Here is a 17,866-nt window from a genome sequence, read left to right as displayed (position 1 = left end):
GGAGAAAAAAATCTAACTTTTGGAGAGTGTTTAAAAAAAATTACAATGAGAGACTTGTAAGATATGGGTATCGTTGCGTAGGTAGTGACCTCTGCTATCCATGACACCATGAACCTACCGCGGCACGACTTTCGTTGAGCTTCAGTTTTGATTGAAGTGTACTAACACAAAAATTCTCTAGAATTCCAATTTTTTTTGCATCTATTTTAATTTTTCTGACGTATGAGACAATTTTAATTCAGGGCTGGAGTTACTGCCATCTTACGTTTCGGGAAATTTCGTTGAAGGCCTATAAAATTGGAGAAAAAAAACAAACTAATGCAATTGTGTCACAAGTTCCTCGGACATCTCCAGACTTCCCAGTATGGCCAGTGCGGCACTGTATCAAGTGTTTACTAGCATATTATAATCATATTTTCTACGTTGGCCGCTTTTACCGGAAGGATTTGGAAATATGTCAAAATTTTTCGTATTCGTGAACTTGTGAAACTTGTGTCATAAAACTCGTCTTAATTGTACTTCTTCGCATTCGCACATTGCAACAAATTATTTCTTTATGATCATATTTTATACGAATTCAAAGTCAAAGTTCTGCTCACTTCGGACGTGGTTTTTCTCGTCCTTTTAAGATCGTAATTTGGCTTTTGTTAAAAAAGTAAGCATGTCTGATGTGGACGAAACAGAACTTAACCTTACCGAAGACAAATTAATTGTTCTTGAAACCGCGAAAGCCTTTTACAACAAGGGTTTTTTGCGTTTCGGCGGTGGCATATGTATACGGAACCAGTATTGAAATTAGAAATAAAATATTTTCCAGTGTTACAGTGAACGACATCTCAAATGTCTCACTGTCAAATTTTTCTGAGAATTTTATTGTGTCATTGCAAATTCACAATGACATTCTCTGAAAAAAATGACAGTTACAGGCAGTGAAATTTCAGCATGAATTCGCTTCAACTATTTTTCATAATTGTGAGCAGTCTTTTTTGTCGCATTTAAAATAAATAATGTCAAGGGCGCTTCAGTCATATTTTTCAGCTGATCCACACAAACAATCGAAACTGTTTATGCTTGCTTACACGATTGAAGCTGCCCGTGGTAGTGGTAAAACCGTATAAAGACGTATAAACAGTTTGATTGTTTATGTGGATCAGCTGAAAAACAGCTGAAGCAAACTACCTCTGACTGAAAATTTATAAAAATCTTAAAAGAAATTGTCAAAAATGGGCCCTGGTTGAAATTGTTTAAAGATGATACTTCTGAAAGTGGTTTTCAGGCTTGAAAATAGGGTATAGTCCTCGAATACAGATTAAGTTAAGTCGCATATCTGTACTTCATAAATATAGAAACGAAATGACTTTGATGAGCATTATATAAATGAAAACGCTGGCTTTTTATTTCAAAATTGAAAAATCCTTAAATTTAGTCCGTTTGGCATCATACAAACGTGACATGGGCAATAATTATAAATTACAAAAAAAAGAAAAAAACTTTTCCAATTAACAAATTCCATTGAAAAATGTATTAAAATTGATACGATGCACCAAGTTCATGTACTTGTGCGTGGGATACCGACACGATTCAACATTGATCTGATTGAACAATTCCACCATCAAATCTTTGAAGTTTGTATCGAATTGCCGGATCGTATTAAAGTATTCTTCGGTCGGCTTAAAGCTTTTCTGTTTCTCAATGAACGCACTGAACTGTAGACACATTTTGAACAAATCGATAACCACTGGCAACGTTTCCGGTGTTTTCAGCAAACAGTTCACCATGCATTTGTCCACAAAATCGTTGTGATGTTCGATCACCTCGTCGACATTCTTAACGCTTTGCATTTTCTTCAGAAATTCGCCCCAGTACGGTTCGATCACTTCAACCATGAAATAATATTCCAAATTCTGTACGACATGTAACATACTCTGTCGCAACAGGAACGTCGATCGAAACATGGGACCGGATGACGGCGAATATTTTAAAATATTTTTGTTGCTCATCCACGCAGAACACAAACGACGTTCGACGTGTTTGCACTGGAACAACAGGCGGAACAGCATCTGGTATTGTGTTATGATTGAGTATGGTAATATCAACGACATGGGCCATTGAATATCGAACGAAAAGGCAATACTTTCGTAGCCCACCAGTTCTATGTTTTCGATTTCTTCCATTTGATTCGAACCGGCCAAATGGATGCGTGACATTATCTTTGTTAGTTCGGTGGTGCATAAATGGCACGTTAAGTAGTCCTTGTACGGATCATGTTTAGCGACAGATGTTCGTAGCGTTAAACCGAGCAAGTTGTCCAATTTTATCGGTTGGATTTTTTCCACATTCTTTTCCAGTTCTTCTTCGGCAGCATCCATGAATTGATTGATGAAATCGCCTTGTTGCAGCAAAAAGTACCGTTTGATCGACAGCAGATGACCGTGTAAGTCTTTTTCGTTGACCAGCAACGACAGCAATTTGTTTGATGCAAAGTGATACGCCCTCTCAATGAACGACTGATGATTGCGATGATTCAATGCGGAAAACTGTAGCTTCTTCTCGGTATGGCACTCGGTATCGGATTTGGAATTGCATTGCCGCATGACGTTCAAATATTTCCCGGTGCGTAGAATCTGTTCGCACATAGAGGACAGGAACGATGGCAATCGATCACGGCACAAGGAATATCGCTTCGACCAATACTGATCCGAATAAACGTCATCGATTTCGGCCAGCCCATCGACCTCATTATCCTCAATCATGAATTCCCGCTGCGGATCGATGATGACACCTAGAACATTTGTTTGTTAGGCAAACCTGTCCAGCAACCTTCAAACAACAAATTTTACCTTTAAGAATCCATCTCTCGAGCGTTTCAAAGTAGGGCACTGCAGCAGCTTCGACTAAATCAACGAGAATTTGTTGGCCGATTGCGTCCCCAGTGAAGAGTGACACCTTGTCACACAAAATACTCAACACTTTTGCACCAATGCTCTCCAATTTGGCAATATCGTTAACCACTTCAGCCAGTAGAGCCATCGCTCTCATTGATGGACGAAGGCAATGGTGTAACCGATTCAAATTCATTCTCACTATGTCGTCTTCAAGTTGTACCAGAGTGTGGAAATAATCGTAGGTAAGTGTGCGCAAAGTGGCGGCTAATGACTGCAATATCTGGCCTGAATCGCCCGACGAGACAATCAAGATGAAGCGCTGGACTTGCGAATAGTAATTGGCCAGTGGAAGAATATTCATTGCCATGTCCCGCAACGAAACGTTGATCTCTGCTGAAATGTTAAACGCAATCGTCGGTAGTGGCTCGCCGGTAGTGTGAATAGTTTCTGCTCTGATGAATGTGCCAGGAACGCCGATCAAGCAGTAAAGAATTTCTTTCAATAAAATTCTTTCTTGCTCAGCCAAGGGAGTAGCAAGCACACTGATAGTTTTACCATTCTGCGACACTGCTAAGTCGGTATCATCGAGCAACCAGAAATTCTTCTTGGCACTCGAACCGTGAAATATCGATGGAGAGGGCGGAGGATCCACAACCGAATTTTGCGCATATTTGCTCACACCGTCTATTGCAGCCTTAACCACTCGGTTTTTGATGTCAGCTACATTCAGAGCTGGAACGGCGACCGGATCATCACTAACTTTCGTTGAACTAAATTCCGGTGATAATACGGCCGATCTACGATCCTTCGATGCCGGTACACTGGACTTGGTGCCACCACTTTTACGAGTTTCAGGCGATGGTTCTTTGAACTGTGAGCCATTGCTGGAGCTTGTTTGATTGGATGGTCCTTGTGACTTTGAAGCAGCAATTTCCTCTTTGTAAAATCCAATAAGAAACTTTTCCAAGCACTCGTACGGATCATGTTGGTCAAAGTTGTTTGTAATTTCTTCGAACGGCTTCTTCGCCCTCGGATTGTTCTTAACCAAATTCTTCAGTATGGCCAGACACAATTTATTGTCGACTTTGTCGCGCGGTTTTCGGAATTCTTTCAAAATTTTATCCGTTGTAAAGGATCCCTTCATGCTCGACAATATGTTCTCGACCACCTCCCTTGACTTTCTGCTTTTAGAACTCATTTTCGGGCAAGACATTCAGTCTACCGCTTTCGAATTGGGCTCAAGATGACTGGCGCCAAATTAAATAAAATTAAACAAAAACGTAAAACAAAACAAAATAGGAAAACAGTAAAGGCCCTTTGAATGTTCCACTGCCCAATACTGCCAACTGTCAAACAATCAATCAGTGTTAACAAACCTTCATGGATTTCTGTACCAGATTCACGGTGTTCAAAGTTGCGATGTTGTTATCGTATAGAGTGTTATGATGAAAGAGAAAGAAATATTTTGACAAGTACCCCAAGACAACTTATAATAAACTGGTATTCGGTCCTCTCGCTCTCAACGTAACATGTTGAAAGAGAAGCAAATACTTTGACAAGTACCCCAAGGCAAGCTATAATTAACTAGTCTTCGGTTTTCTCGCTCTGATCATAACATTCTATTACTTATCATCGTGACTTATGTGTATATGAAGCCTTCCACCAAAATTATCCGAGTTCGATTTCCTCTTCAGACAATAGGTTTCCTCCATTGACGGTAAAAACGAATTTTGACAGGCCGAAAACAACCGACAGTCATCCACAGAAGCAAACATAAACAAATTTGTTCGTTAAAACTTCAAAGTGAGGTTGTGTTGTGATGGCACTGCCTTCGAATCGGTCTTTTGAGATACGAAATTTGAAAATCAAAATCATTTGTTAGGAAATTAAATTTTCGATCACATTGTCCATGAAAATATTGTTCGATGAAGGGACAGTAAAAAATTGAAATGTTTGTGGTGATGTTGAAATTGACATATTGACACATATTTTGAGACGATCACCAAAGAGTAGTTTAAACGTGATATCAAATTTGCTTGTCATAGATTCCTGTCCTCGATCCTCAGAATGATTATCTCATTTTAAGGCTACATTATTAGGTCATTGTCTCTAAACAGCCGTCTAATTATCTTTAGTCACTAGAACCACTGGTTTCATCCGACACAAACAAACCAGAGAAATCGTTCGGCATTACATGCAATCTCACCTCACATGAACGAAAATTTGAAAATAAAACCCTTGCGACCCAGGAAAAACTAATTAAAAAAATATTGTGCAGAACCTGGTGTCAGACAAAGAATTTAATTGACTAATAGAAGGAGGATATCGAACAAAAATTGCGAGATCAGCACCTGCTCGATACATTTTTGACGTTGGGCGATAAATCGGTAACAGCCTTTTTTACTATTTAGGTTGCCTAATCAAAGTATGGTCAAAGTATATAAACATACTGAAGGTAATGCAAATCCACCCTCAGTATGTTTATATACTTTGGCCTAGATATCCAAAACTGACTGCGTATACCGATCTATCTCCACCATTACTTCCAACGTCAAAATTGTCTCGAGCACCCAAATCTGGAACTACATCAAAATGGGAAATTAACTGGATTAATCGGTGATTAATCAGCGATCGATCCTGAAACATTCAAATTATAGACTGTTATGATCGGAGCGAGAAAACCGAAGACTAGTTATTATAACTTGCCTTGGGGTACTTGTCAAAGTATTTGCTTCTCTTTCAATGTGGTACGTTGAGAGCGAGAGGACAGAAAACCAGTTTATTTTAACTTGCCTTGGGGTACTTGTCAAAATATCTTCTTCTCTTTCATCATAACACTCTATTGTGACAAGCCAGATAAAATAAACGACTGGTCTTGACACTTCACACAACTGGGCAACACTGTCACCTGTCAATACTGTCACTGATAAATTTGTGCTCTCTGTCGAAAATATAAATTTTTTGTTGTTCGTGAAAAGTTGAGACAATTTTATGCTAATTCAATTATAAAATAAGCGTGAACCACCTAACCGAACCGATAGCATTAACACGTTCGTCTGTGTGAAATTGTGTGTTACAAAAGCTATGTCGTTCAAGAAAGATCTGCGGCTGTTAGCCAAACCATACTATTGGGTTAACATTTTGCTTAGCTTGTCCTATTTAGTGGCAAAACGGGCGCCGTACGTGTGTAAATACGTTTTTCCAACCGAAGATGGAATTTGTGAACTGGATAGTCGTGAAACGGAAATTCTATTTTTCTTAGTGATTGTCGTTGCGATTCGAACGCGTAAAACTGGGAGTGTTACAATGATCAATTACCTAACATCATCGTTCATTTACACAAAAATTGCCAATTTAATACTATGGTCGTATAGTGACGTCCGGTACGGTATTGGCTTTGCGGCCGTTTTTATACTATGTGCAACTGTTCTGCCAGAACCGACATATTCTGGTCCCGAAAATGTTGTCTACTTCCGCACACCGACTGGCTTAGAGGACGAAATGGATCGGGACAAGAGAGTTGTGTGGATTGTGACATTTTACACCGTCTGGAATCCGGCTTGCGTCAATTTTGCGCCGATATTCGCTCAACTATCATCCGAATACCATCTGCCGAATTTGAAATTCGGAAAAATGGACGTTGGTCGACATCCGGAAGCCGGCCAAAAATATCACGTATCGGACAGTTCGTTCAGTCGACAATTGCCAACGGTGATTCTGTTCAAAAATGGCAAGGAAATTATGCGAAGACCGTGTGCCGATTCGAAAGGGAAATTGATGAAGTTCTTCTTTTCCGAGGACAATATTCGGGCTGCGTTCGATTTCAATAATTTGTACAAAGAATGTAAGGAGAATCCGATTAAGACTGCTACGTCTGCCATTGAGAAGAAGAAAAATTAAAAAGGTTTGTCGTCGTGCCATGTCGGAGATTCGGTTTTGTTATTGTAAATTGTATTTACCAACGTACCAACGATGTGTTTCAAATTGATTGCACAATTTTGTTTTTATTACCGAGCTGTTCCATGTTCATTACTATTCAAGGAAAATAATCATTTTGTGCTTCTGGAGTGCATAACCGTGTTTTGTTATTTTATTTTTAGTTTTAATTTAAACCTTAGACCATTTTGGTAATAAAAAAATTCGATTTAATTAGCGGAAATGCGAAGGTGTTTCATTGTGTACGAATGTTTCTATATAAATACAAGAAAAAAGTGTCTTCAATTGGAGCATTTTGGTCGTGAAGAATAGCTACAATAAACTATGAAATACACACCGACCGGACACACACAATATATATTGCTCTGTATCGGTGTTAGAATTGTGTAATGTTTTCTGTTTGTGATGCGAATTCATGTCTCTGAAATTAGCTAACGTCTGCTACTTGATTTATCAAGATTTTTCCTGATTGGACTGAAAATTCTGTCTCGACATATTTTTTAGGTGAATGAAAATCTGACCTGCCTGAAGTAGTTGTAGTTGCAAAATTTAAAGAAAGAAAATTTTATTTAAGATTTTTTTCTTTTGAATATGGCTTCGCCGGAATCTGACACATATTCGAAAAAAAAATCTTTGTCTGGCTAGATAGGTGTTAAATTCCAGAGGCAAAACCATTCTTTAAAAAAAATCCATGTCATGATAGGTAAGGTACATCGTCTTGCGAGTTATCATTGCATGCAGTTTCGGTACAAATATAGTCTTATTACGTAAAAAATGCATCTTGATTAAAACAAGCGAAAAGAAGAAATCGATCTTTTCAAATACATAAATTACAATAAATAAAAATCGTCCAATCTATTCCTTCACAATGTTCCAAGAATGTATGCTGCGTTTTCCCTTGAAATTCTTTGCAATAAGTAAACCTTAAGCTTGTGCAGAACCAGCAACAGCTGAACTTCACCAACTGATCAACAAACACGCTCTACTTGTAGAATATTCAATCAAAACACATTCTAAACAACGAGTTTACTACAGTCATACGTGTATATAACGAATGTGTATGTAGCTTGCCTTTGAATTGTTTTTGTCGACCAGCTGGAGATATTCAGCTGTTGCTGAATCTGCACAAGCTTTACGTTTAATAACTGTATGAGTACTTGAATAAATGGGTAGAATTTTGAGGCTGCCTTCCGAGATGCAACGAAAATATCAAGAAACTGAAACATGCTTAGGTAGTGTCGCGATGAATGTACCTTTGAGGTGTAAAAAATTTGAGACTCAATTCCTCTACTCGAATATGGAAAAGGTTTGATCTCGTTTTGATCGGATTCTTTAAAATTGATTTTATGTACATGAATAAATTTCCATAAGGAAAAAGCAGGTTTTCGGTTTTTGAACGGTTCCTACGTTCCTAGTAGCTATACAAGAATTTCGAAGGAACCATTTTCAAATCTTCAGTCATCATCCCGAGTAAAAATAAAAGTCTCAAAAGTTCGAAAAGAGACGTCTCACTGTCTCAAATCCTTTGTATTGTGAGACGTGAGACGTGTCTTTTAAAACCTTTGAGACTTTTATTTATACTCGGCACACATTCCTTATAGAAAATTCAAAAACCATCCAAAGTATACTTATACTTATAAGTGAACTCTCAAACATGCCTGAATTTTACCATCACTTTCTGTTCTCTTCTCTAAAAAGTCAGTACATTGGGATGATATTTCATGCGATTTAAACGACACCAGAGGTTAGGATTTTTTTTGAGAATTTTTGATGGTTTTAGCGAATTTGGGAATTTAATTTTCTAAAATGGCCTCTCTTCCATATTTTTTTTTAAATCCATTCATTCATTCGGCTATGGCACTAATGGTTTCCTTTTAACACCAATTTGAAGAGAATTCCTACCAAATTTTGGAATATTTTAGTAATTCGGAAGTAAAACCTAAGTTTTACAATTAGGAATTCTATTTCTGATCTCGTTCTATACGGCATCATCAAAGCTTAGCGCTTTGATTAGAGCTAATCGCCAATCCTTGTCGTGTAATGTAGATGACTAGCCGGTTCTATAATATTTCAGTCTCACTCGATTTTCCCTATAAAATGTTGTGACTTATATCGATTAAAATTGCGCTGCACTGTAAACTGAAACTGATATCATCTACTAAGATATGGAGTGATGACGTTCATCCATTCACCAACACATTATAACTAGTTTCAATATCCAGATTTTACTTGATATTAATAAGTTTAGTGTGGTGATAAAGGGAGACTTTTATTTTAGTTTGCGTTTGGCCTCTAGGTTTATCGATGATGCGTTAACGTTGGTGATTTAGGAGAAATGTATCGACATATTGAACAGGATGATTTAAAGAAGAACACACTCAGTTAGAGTAAAACCAGTAAAACTATACAGGTTACCAATCAAGTTAAGTATTTTATAACCTATCATATGCGAAAATTTACCATTACTTGACACGTAGGGTCGGTCGATTTTTGAATATTTTCCATCCCAGCTTCTTGACCTAGCTGATCCGACTCAGCGAAGTCTAAAGAAAATTTTAAGACGAAAAAAAAGTATTTTCAAAAATGTTCTACGCTTTGCCCAAGACGATTTTTTGAAAATCTTCTAGTTTTTCGAGGTATCAACACTCTAAAAGCTTTATTGACTGTGCCAAAAAGTGAATTGTTTTTAAAACGGTCTTAGTATAAAATACAGGGTCTACTCTAATAAACAAACCCAAAAGACACATCCTTTTTGTGAGTAAAATACTTTTTCCGGGTAAAAAAGTTTCTCAGGTTTCCGATATTTTTATTTAAAAGAGGTTTCTTTTGCAAATTTTTCCACAAAATGAGTTTAAATTTTGTCGTACAATAGCTTATTGTTAAGCTACGTTGATAGGGAACCAAGAAGTAAAAAGATTTTGAGAAAAGTTTTAAATGCTGTCGAGTGATCGCTATAAGAATGACTAAAAATATTCAAAAATCGACTGACCCTACTTGACAGGTTGCCCCTGTGTAAAGGGATCCAAAAACACGAAGAATATTTTCGGAATTCATTTTAATAGTAAACTTTCGCATTGGGCAGGCAATAAACCGGAATACATTCTTTGGCCCAATTGTCGTTTCGATGTACAATTCTCTACGTACTTGACTTACTTATCATATCCTAGTCCTGTTATACAACGATACATGGTGAATGTAGTTTATGATAAGGCGATTTGAAGAAGTGTTTCAGTTGAGTTAGAAGTCATACAAATACGACAGTTTGACAGCTCAAACAAACTGATGGTCAGATTATCTGAATCTGATTGGAACTGAACCTGAATTCAAAATTTATATCTGATCTCTCATCTGACCTGAATTTATCTGAAATCTGAAAATCTGTAAAAGTTCAGGTAAATCAGTTCATATTTCAGGTATGTCTGGGATTTTGTCAGATACTTGAAACCTGACCGTTTTAAAATTGAGAATGTATGAAGAGCATGCTTTGTTCTGACACTGAATACTTATACCCCCAAGGCCCCCCCAAGACACTATAGTCAGAGGTGGTGAATCTGCTACAGAGATGCGTGTGGTAGTGGTGAAACCGTATTAGGACGAATAAACAGTTTTCATTGATTGTGTGGATCAGCTGAAAAACAGTTGAAGCAAATTCATGCTCAAATTTCACTACCTATCCAAATGTTATGGACCATGATTCAAAATGAGAAGTATTTTTATCGATAATTCTAAAAAAGAATTTGATATCCCAAATAAATAATTTTGATATCCTGCGTTTTCGGCAATTTTTATCCTCAAAAAATAATTTGATTGTCGAAAAAATAGATTTTGATATCTTGCCGCATGATGTCCAAAATAAATAAATTTGATATCCGAAACAAATAATTTTGATGTCTGAAACAAATAATTTTGATGTCTGAAACAAATAAATTTGGTGTCCGAAACAAATAAAGATAACCAGACAATATTTTTTTCACATTACAGATGAGAAAATGAGACCAAACCCCGAGGGGTCCCGCACTGAAAAGAGTTGCACAGAGTTACATTCTGAAAAAAAGAGTTGCAAAAGAGTTACACGCAAAAATAAAGAGTTGCAAAAGAGTTGCATGTGAAAAAATAGTTGCAAAAAGAGTTGCAAATCCAGTGCGGGACCCATCGCCAAAACCAAACCAAAGAAGTTACAAAGACTGACAGAACGTGGTCCTTAAATAATAAATTTAATATCATGGAAAAATAATTTTCATACACGCCTTTCGCACTCTCCTATTTTTATATGGAGAAATCAGAAACTTAAAACACAGAAACAGAAAATGTGATGGTTTTCAAAATTCCGTGTGCGTAACTGGAAACACTTACCAGGTGTCGGTAACTTAGGAGTTTTTTTTTCTCTCGTATCGTCTAATAATTAGTCTGTGTAAGTCTTCTCGCCGTAAAAGCGTTAAGTTCGTTCCTAGGGAATTCATCCTTTTACGAAATGTAACGTAAAGGAGTTTAGTTCGTCCCTACAGAATTCATCTTTTTACGAAATGAATACCAATTTTCATTGCACATAAAAAGCGTTTTAACACGCCGAGCGATCCGGCCCATTGCCCCGGAGCGAAGCGGAGGGCCGCAATGCGAGCCGGGCGCCGGAACGGTGTCGGTAACTTAGGAGTTAATTTTTTTTCTCTCGCATCGTCTAATAATTAGTCTGTGTAAGTCTTCTCGCCGTAAAAGCGTTAAGTTCGTTCCTAGGGAATTCATCCTTTTCCGAAATGTAACGTAAAGGAGTTTAGTTCGTCCCTACAGAATTCATCTTTTTTCGAAATGAATACCAATTTTCATTGCACATAAAAAGCGTTTTAACACGCCGAGCGATCCGGCCCATTGCCCCGGAGCGAAGCGAAGGAGTTAATTTTTTTTTCTCTCGCATCGTCTAATAAATAATTGGATTGTGTCATTTGTGTTATATAAAATTTAAATTTATAGAACCAAATTATAGACTGGCTCCCAGTTTCAAAAAAGCTCTTTGACGACAAAACTGGGGACTAATTTAGTCCGATGGCTGAAGTAACCACCGCCAATTTTCTCGCCAAAAAAAAGGAAAACGAAATGGCGAGAAATCTGGCGGCTACTTTAGTCTATATACTGCAAATAGCATTCTAATAGACACCTCTTCCTGATTATAAATTTCTATTTCGAGAATATCGAATTTATTTTTCCGCGTTACCATTTTCTTTTTTATGAATATAACACTTCCTTTTCCATGAAACCACTTTCTTTTTTTTGGGTTATCAAAATATCTTTTGGTGATATCACACTTCTTTTTCCGGGTCATCAATTCCTTTTTCGTAGATATCAGAATTCCTTTTGCTGGGTATCAATTTCGAATTTCGGTGAATCATAATCATTTTTGGGGATATCAATTTTGAGAGATCACATCACATTTTTCAAGATATCAAAATTATCTTTTTAAGGTATCAAAATTTATTTTTTTGTGTATCATGCCGGCAGGATATCAAAAATCTTTTTTCAAGATATCAAAAACATTTTTTGAAGATATCAAAATCTTTTTTCAGGATATCACTTTAATTCGATGCCATTCAAAATTGTAGAGAATTTCAAGATTCCCTTGAAGGAAGCGTAAAATTAAAAGTGAAAAAATGGGGCCACTGAAAATGGAAAATCGACTTTATTATTTTACTAAACACAAATCAAAACCCAAATGAAGAATGTACAGTGCACACAATAAAAAAAATCGTTTTTCTGGTTCTATGGAGGTGATACTTAACAGTCAGCTGCCCGTATACGCAATTCAGTTCTTCACTATTGTCAAATTCAACGCTTTGTACATGAACGTCAGGATATCAGTCGCTTCCTCGATCTTTTTCTTTGTCGGCTTACCAGCGCCGTGACCTGCCTTACTGTACACACGCATCAGTAGCGCATTCCGTTGATTTGCACATGTGGCGATTTCGTTGTGCAGAGCAGCGATGAATTTCAGCGAATGCAACGGACTGACACGATCATCATGGTCGGCTGTCAATATCAGCGTTGAAGGATACTGATTTTCCACTGCGAAAAGGAAATTTACATTTAAGCGAAATGATTCTCTCCGGTATCATCAGCTGAGAACGTACCACTAGTAGGTGCTCGAACGTTGTGTAGTGGCGAAAATTTCATCAAATTGTCAAAGTGGGCCTTCTCATCCGGATTACCGTAATCAGATATCCATGCATGGCCAATGGTAAATTTATGGAATCGCAGCATATCCATGACCCTAGTAAGCCCGAGTGAAGAACGAAAATTTAGTCGAACCAATGTCGCTGAGACAATTATACGACAATCACTTACCCCACTTGCGACACTGCCGCTCCAAACAGATCCGGTCTCTGATTTATGCAAGCTCCGACCAAGAGTCCTCCATTCGAGCCACCCTGAATGACAATTTTCTCCTTCTGCGTGTAATTCTGCTCAACCAAATACTTGGCGGCATATTGGAAGTCATCAAAGCAATTCTGTTTATTGAATAGTCGACCGCTGTTATGCCAAAACTGTCCGTACTCGCCTCCGCCACGGATGTTCGGATAGGCCAGTATGCCATCAAATGTGTCGATGAACATCAAACCCGTCAGACTGAATCGAAAATTGCGATCAGGTAAATTCGGAAGGAATGAAGTCTGAAGACATTACCTAAACGTTGGCAGTATGCTGATATTGAAACCGCCGTAACCGTATAACAAGCATGGACGTGGTGTTCCGGCACTTTCCTTCTTTTGTACAATAAACATTGGAATTTTTGTGCCATCTTTGCTGCTATAAAATACTTGGTTCACCGCAAACGATTCGCTGTTGAAGCCATCCAACGACAGATTGATCTCGCGGAACAGAGTCGGTGCAACGTTGGGAGCAGCGAAGTCGTAATGGTAAATTTTACCTAAATGGTGTTCGGGCAATTAGTTTGAGTTCGAGGTACAAAGCTGGTGGGAGTGACTAGACGCCGTGATGTTCGGATCGTATAACTTAGCGATGCTCGTCAAGGGCAACGACATTTTGTGTCCTTTAGTTGAAATAGTTTTGATCAGCAAACAACATCGATATCGCTACAGGTTTAAGTGAGATGCAATGAACCAAACCGGGTCGAGCATTTAATCACTTTACTTAGTCACTGGTGAAAGCTTTTCAATTAGAATTTTAGTTTCGAAATAGACGCAGATGCCAGTATTTACGCGCCACCTTAGGAATCAAGTCCTGTGAAGTCAGACGATTCCCGAAGGCCTTTTTGGATTTTTTAATGAAACTGTTTACTTTTGCGCCCTTTACAAATGAGTTGTAAGTATCTCCCGAGGTGCTTTTCCGGTCCTGTAAGGAATGCAATTGATTACCTGGTGTCAAAAACGACATGAAGCTGTAGAAAATTTCCGAATATTTTTTCTTTCCACTAAATCCAACAATAGTGCCAATATCCAACGGGAACGTCCGAACTAACTGTCCATCTGCCAACGAATGTACATGCAACACACTCTAAAAAATTCCAAGGCTTTTATGAATCATACATTGCCAAAATGATGAGCAGCGGAATTTACCTTAACATCCTGAATGTAACATAGGATGAGCTTGTCGTCGTTGACGCAAGCGGCCCAATCTAAAACATCTTTTTTGTGCTCCTGAAAACGAAGATGGTGAAGAGTTGAGTGACGTGAAAAATTGGTTAGTAAATTCAGTCAGATACGTACCGCAATCAAAGTCTCCCAATTGTCTTCCTCTGGCCGGTCCAGGTCAATGCAAATTAGGCGATAATTTGGGGCACCTTTGTCGGTACGGACAACAATTTTCGGTCCGGTATTGGTAATGTACTGCAACGTGGATTAGATTGAGTAAATCGGAATGATTCGAAGATGAGCTTAGACTCACCTCATAATCAGCTTCGAACTCTTCAACTATCCGAACGATATCGAGTTTTCCACGAATGTCGCCAGTTTTCTCCAGATCTACGTAGAAGAACAGATTCGTTCGACAACTGTTGCTGATTGAAAGGAACAGATACTTTCCGCAGTCGCTCACTTCAGATTGCCTGGAAAAATTAGAGGAAGAAAAATTCAATTTTGCGGTGAAAACAATACCAATGCTGCATTCCAAAATCGACTTACATTCTCCATTGAGGATGCTCTAAAAATTCCACCACCAGTACGTCATTTTCTTGCGGTTCGCCTATGCGATGGTAATACAATTTTTGATTTTCGTTTGCCGACGTCTCGGAACCATCAGTTTTTCCATCTTGTTCATAACGCTAACCAGCCAAACATAAATTGTGTTTAATGATTGCCACGCCCAAGAATTCTACTTCTTACCCCGTAGAAAAATCCTTTATCATCCTTCGTCCATGCCACTCCGGAGAATTTCACCTTTTCTAAACATTCATCGAAATCCCGTCCAGTCGCAACATCACGAATCTTAATCTTGATCCAATCCGAACCACTTTCACTCAGAGAGTAAGCGAAATATTGACCTTCATGGGAAAATGCTGTACCAGCAAGTGCTATCGTGCCATCAGTCGACAAAGTATTCGGATCTAAAAACACCACTGGCTCACTGGTTAATGTTTCCTGCTTGAAGAGAACGCTGCAACAAAAGAGAAGAAATGTCGTTGCAATTCAATCATCATTACTCCCGCGTGAATTTAGCTCACTTTTGATTTTGAAGTCCCGTATTCATGTAGTAATAGTAATAGTCTCCATGTCTCGCTGGTATTGTGAATTTCGGATAGTTCCACAGCTTTGTTAGTTTTTCGTTGATGGTAGTCCATTGATCGCAGCCTTCCAGATACGGTTGCGTGATTTTGTTCTGCGCCTCAACGAACTCCTGCGTTTCCACCGAATCGGGATCTTCCAACCAACGGTATGGATCATACACCTGCGTTAGGACGACAGGTTATATTTGCATCTATTTTTAATAAAATTGAAGGAGTGACCGATAATGTCGGGTCACCGGAGTTTTTATCAAGCCCGATCGGGATTTCCAATTCGTCGGGTCAAATTTTAACCTTTCGCGCGCTTTTTTAGTGGATTTGATTTCGGGAAGATTGGAATCGGTGTGGACTGGTTTCAGCGACTGGGATTCAAAAATTTGATTCAGGTGGAACTTTTGAGTTCAGTGATCAATGGTCATTCGTAACTTCAAACTTCAAACAATGGAAAGGACCACTACAGGACGTCATAAATAATTTCTATTCGGAAAATCACAATCAGTTTTGATATGCGACCGTGACCATCTCTAACTTTCCGGCATATGACAAGGTTTTTTTTACACAAGTGACACACTCGCATTTTATCTTATCAAATAGTAGAACGGAATTGGTATAAACATAAAAAACAAAATAAAAGATAAAATACGCGCAGCGCACACATGAGAAACCACATTAATGTAATAATAGACCGATCTGTAATCATAAAAGTGTTCCGAATGTGGTACAATATACTATGAACAACAGCCATTGATCAATTTTACGTGTAAAGTAAAATCGAAAGTTAACTTCAAAAACCATCCAAGGAATTTTTAGTCATGATTTTTGGTGCAGTTATTAACGCCAGTGCACGAATCTGTACTGTATAATTCGAACAAATGATCAAACAAATCGATAAGCCGATACCATTAAATGACTTAATATCCCAGTAGCTAACTGTACCCACAGAACCCGATGAACCCTTTGTACCCATAGAACCAACAGTATCCACTGTGCCCGCAGCACCCACTGACAGTCTACTACTTAGAAAATCGACATAATGTTCAAGCAACAACTGAATTCCTCACTTGCATAAAACCGCATTTCGTGTGAAACATGGAAATTTTCCACAAATGTTTTATTGGGGTCATCGTGGAAAACTAAGCCATATGGTACGCATAAATTGGTCTTTATAACAGAAAAACCACTGTCCAAAAAGTTCACATTTTCATTTCCCACATATTTTACCTTGGTGCCGTGATGGTCTTCCACGATACTTTCGTCTCGCCTAGCCTTCGGATATTGGAACAAATTGGTCATTTCGGTTGAAGAACCTTTGCAAAGTATTGATAAATTTAGGTTATACAATCGGTCCGAATGTTGGGCAAACACTGCACTTACAATTGATACGATTCTGGACACTACTAGAAAACAGTTTCTTGTGAATGAACGACGTTTTTGGCGGAATTGAATAATGTTGCTTCTGGTTGTAAACACACCGCAATGATAATCGAAAAATTATTTGGGTCGGTTTGAACAGGACTGTCATAATAAAAATTTACCGTTGCAAAGAAAAATAAACAACTGGCCTGGAGAAATATCCCGACCAGTGCTGTGAGTTTTTTCTAGCTTAGTGGATTTTCAATTTATTTTTGGCGATATAATGTAGGCTTTAGTCGTTGGACCCTTTGGACCAAGGTTTTATATGAGGATGTTACGCAGGTCATTTTGGCCGTTATCGCAGAACTCCGATGAACTGTGATATAATTTTCATAAGAAATGGTATGGAATTTCAGTTACGCGGAAACATACATCTTCTGATGATTCCGCAATCTCACCACGATAGGTGAATTTTCGTTTGAAAATACATCATATTAACAACAAGTGTGGTGTCATCCGTATATGTATCTGATCCAACCAATGAAAGTATAAACCAGGTATGGTCTGTTCATACAAACCGGATACATACAAAGTTTTACATACGACCATACCTTGTGTTTACGTTCATTGGATCCAACCTCTCTAAAGTTTACACTCCTGAGTCTGCGTAGCCTTCTCATATACAGCTTTGTCTTTGGGCATAGGAATCTCGAAGTGAGAATTCAAACAGAACAGAAACTCAGATAATCTGCAAATTAGAAGTCCCCTTTTACTTGCAATATTTCCTACCAAATTATTTGTTTTTTTACGTTTTTGAGCTCGAAAGACCCACTTGCAGTCTACGCCATTGCTGACTTTTGCGGTAGTCACGATAACATTTCCCACAATCTCAATGAGCAAAAGGGAACTGTTGGTAACAAATGTCCAGCAGCACTGTTCAAGAGGAGGTTTTTTTGAACTACTGTCT

At 38.2% G+C, this 17,866-nt stretch overlaps 3 protein-coding genes across 3 annotated transcripts; 1 reads left to right on the top strand and 2 right to left on the bottom strand.

Moving 5' to 3' along the window:
* Window positions 1-1,392: 1,392 nt before the first annotated feature.
* Window positions 1,393-4,301, bottom strand: LOC119085389 (gamma-tubulin complex component 2 homolog). Its single transcript, XM_037195783.1, has 2 exons — window positions 2,841-4,301; window positions 1,393-2,782 (listed from the first exon to the last, which is right to left on the bottom strand). The coding sequence occupies exons 1-2, from the start codon at window positions 4,096-4,098 to the stop codon at window positions 1,500-1,502; spliced, it is 2,541 nt and encodes an 846-aa protein (XP_037051678.1). The 5' UTR covers window positions 4,099-4,301; the 3' UTR covers window positions 1,393-1,499.
* A 1,499-nt stretch (window positions 4,302-5,800) lies between these two features.
* On the top strand, window positions 5,801-7,044 carry LOC119085440 (thioredoxin-related transmembrane protein 2 homolog). The gene has a single exon (XM_037195858.1). The coding sequence runs from the start codon at window positions 5,970-5,972 to the stop codon at window positions 6,783-6,785; it is 816 nt and encodes a 271-aa protein (XP_037051753.1). The 5' UTR covers window positions 5,801-5,969; the 3' UTR covers window positions 6,786-7,044.
* Window positions 7,045-12,470: 5,426 nt separating this feature from the next.
* LOC119085395 (prolyl endopeptidase-like) lies at window positions 12,471-17,126 on the bottom strand. The gene is made up of 13 exons (XM_037195794.1): window positions 16,921-17,126; window positions 16,768-16,853; window positions 15,487-15,710; window positions 15,149-15,419; window positions 14,948-15,087; window positions 14,712-14,871; window positions 14,534-14,653; window positions 14,384-14,464; window positions 14,183-14,321; window positions 13,491-13,734; window positions 13,152-13,433; window positions 12,938-13,077; window positions 12,471-12,872 (listed from the first exon to the last, which is right to left on the bottom strand). The coding sequence occupies exons 1-13, from the start codon at window positions 17,066-17,068 to the stop codon at window positions 12,613-12,615; spliced, it is 2,295 nt and encodes a 764-aa protein (XP_037051689.1). The 5' UTR covers window positions 17,069-17,126; the 3' UTR covers window positions 12,471-12,612.
* Window positions 17,127-17,866: the final 740 nt, after the last annotated feature.

This window comes from Bradysia coprophila, unplaced genomic scaffold (assembly GCF_014529535.1).
Source record: "Bradysia coprophila strain Holo2 unplaced genomic scaffold, BU_Bcop_v1 contig_94, whole genome shotgun sequence".
Lineage (NCBI taxonomy): Eukaryota > Metazoa > Arthropoda > Insecta > Diptera > Sciaridae > Bradysia > Bradysia coprophila.
Note: the sequence above shows the minus strand (reverse complement) of the source record. Positions and strands in the feature narration are given on the sequence as shown.

Bases quoted from the DNA above. Each gene is read 5' to 3' on its own strand.
- LOC119085389 (XM_037195783.1), bottom strand. From the start codon at position 4,098: ATGTCTTGCCCGAAAATGAGTTCTAAAAGCAGAAAGTCAAGGGAGGTG. The intron at 2,783-2,840 runs GTAAAATTTGTT...CAAATGTTCTAG, and splicing joins CGAGAGATGGATTCTTAAAG to GTGTCATCATCGATCCGCAG.
- LOC119085440 (XM_037195858.1), top strand. From the start codon at position 5,970: ATGTCGTTCAAGAAAGATCTGCGGCTGTTAGCCAAACCATACTATTGG.
- LOC119085395 (XM_037195794.1), bottom strand. From the start codon at position 17,068: ATGACAGTCCTGTTCAAACCGACCCAAATAATTTTTCGATTATCATTG. The intron at 14,322-14,383 runs GTAAATTCCGCT...GGAATTTTTTAG, and splicing joins GTTACATTCAGGATGTTAAG to AGTGTGTTGCATGTACATTC. The intron at 13,078-13,151 runs GTAAGTGATTGT...CGGGCTTACTAG, and splicing joins GCGGCAGTGTCGCAAGTGGG to GGTCATGGATATGCTGCGAT.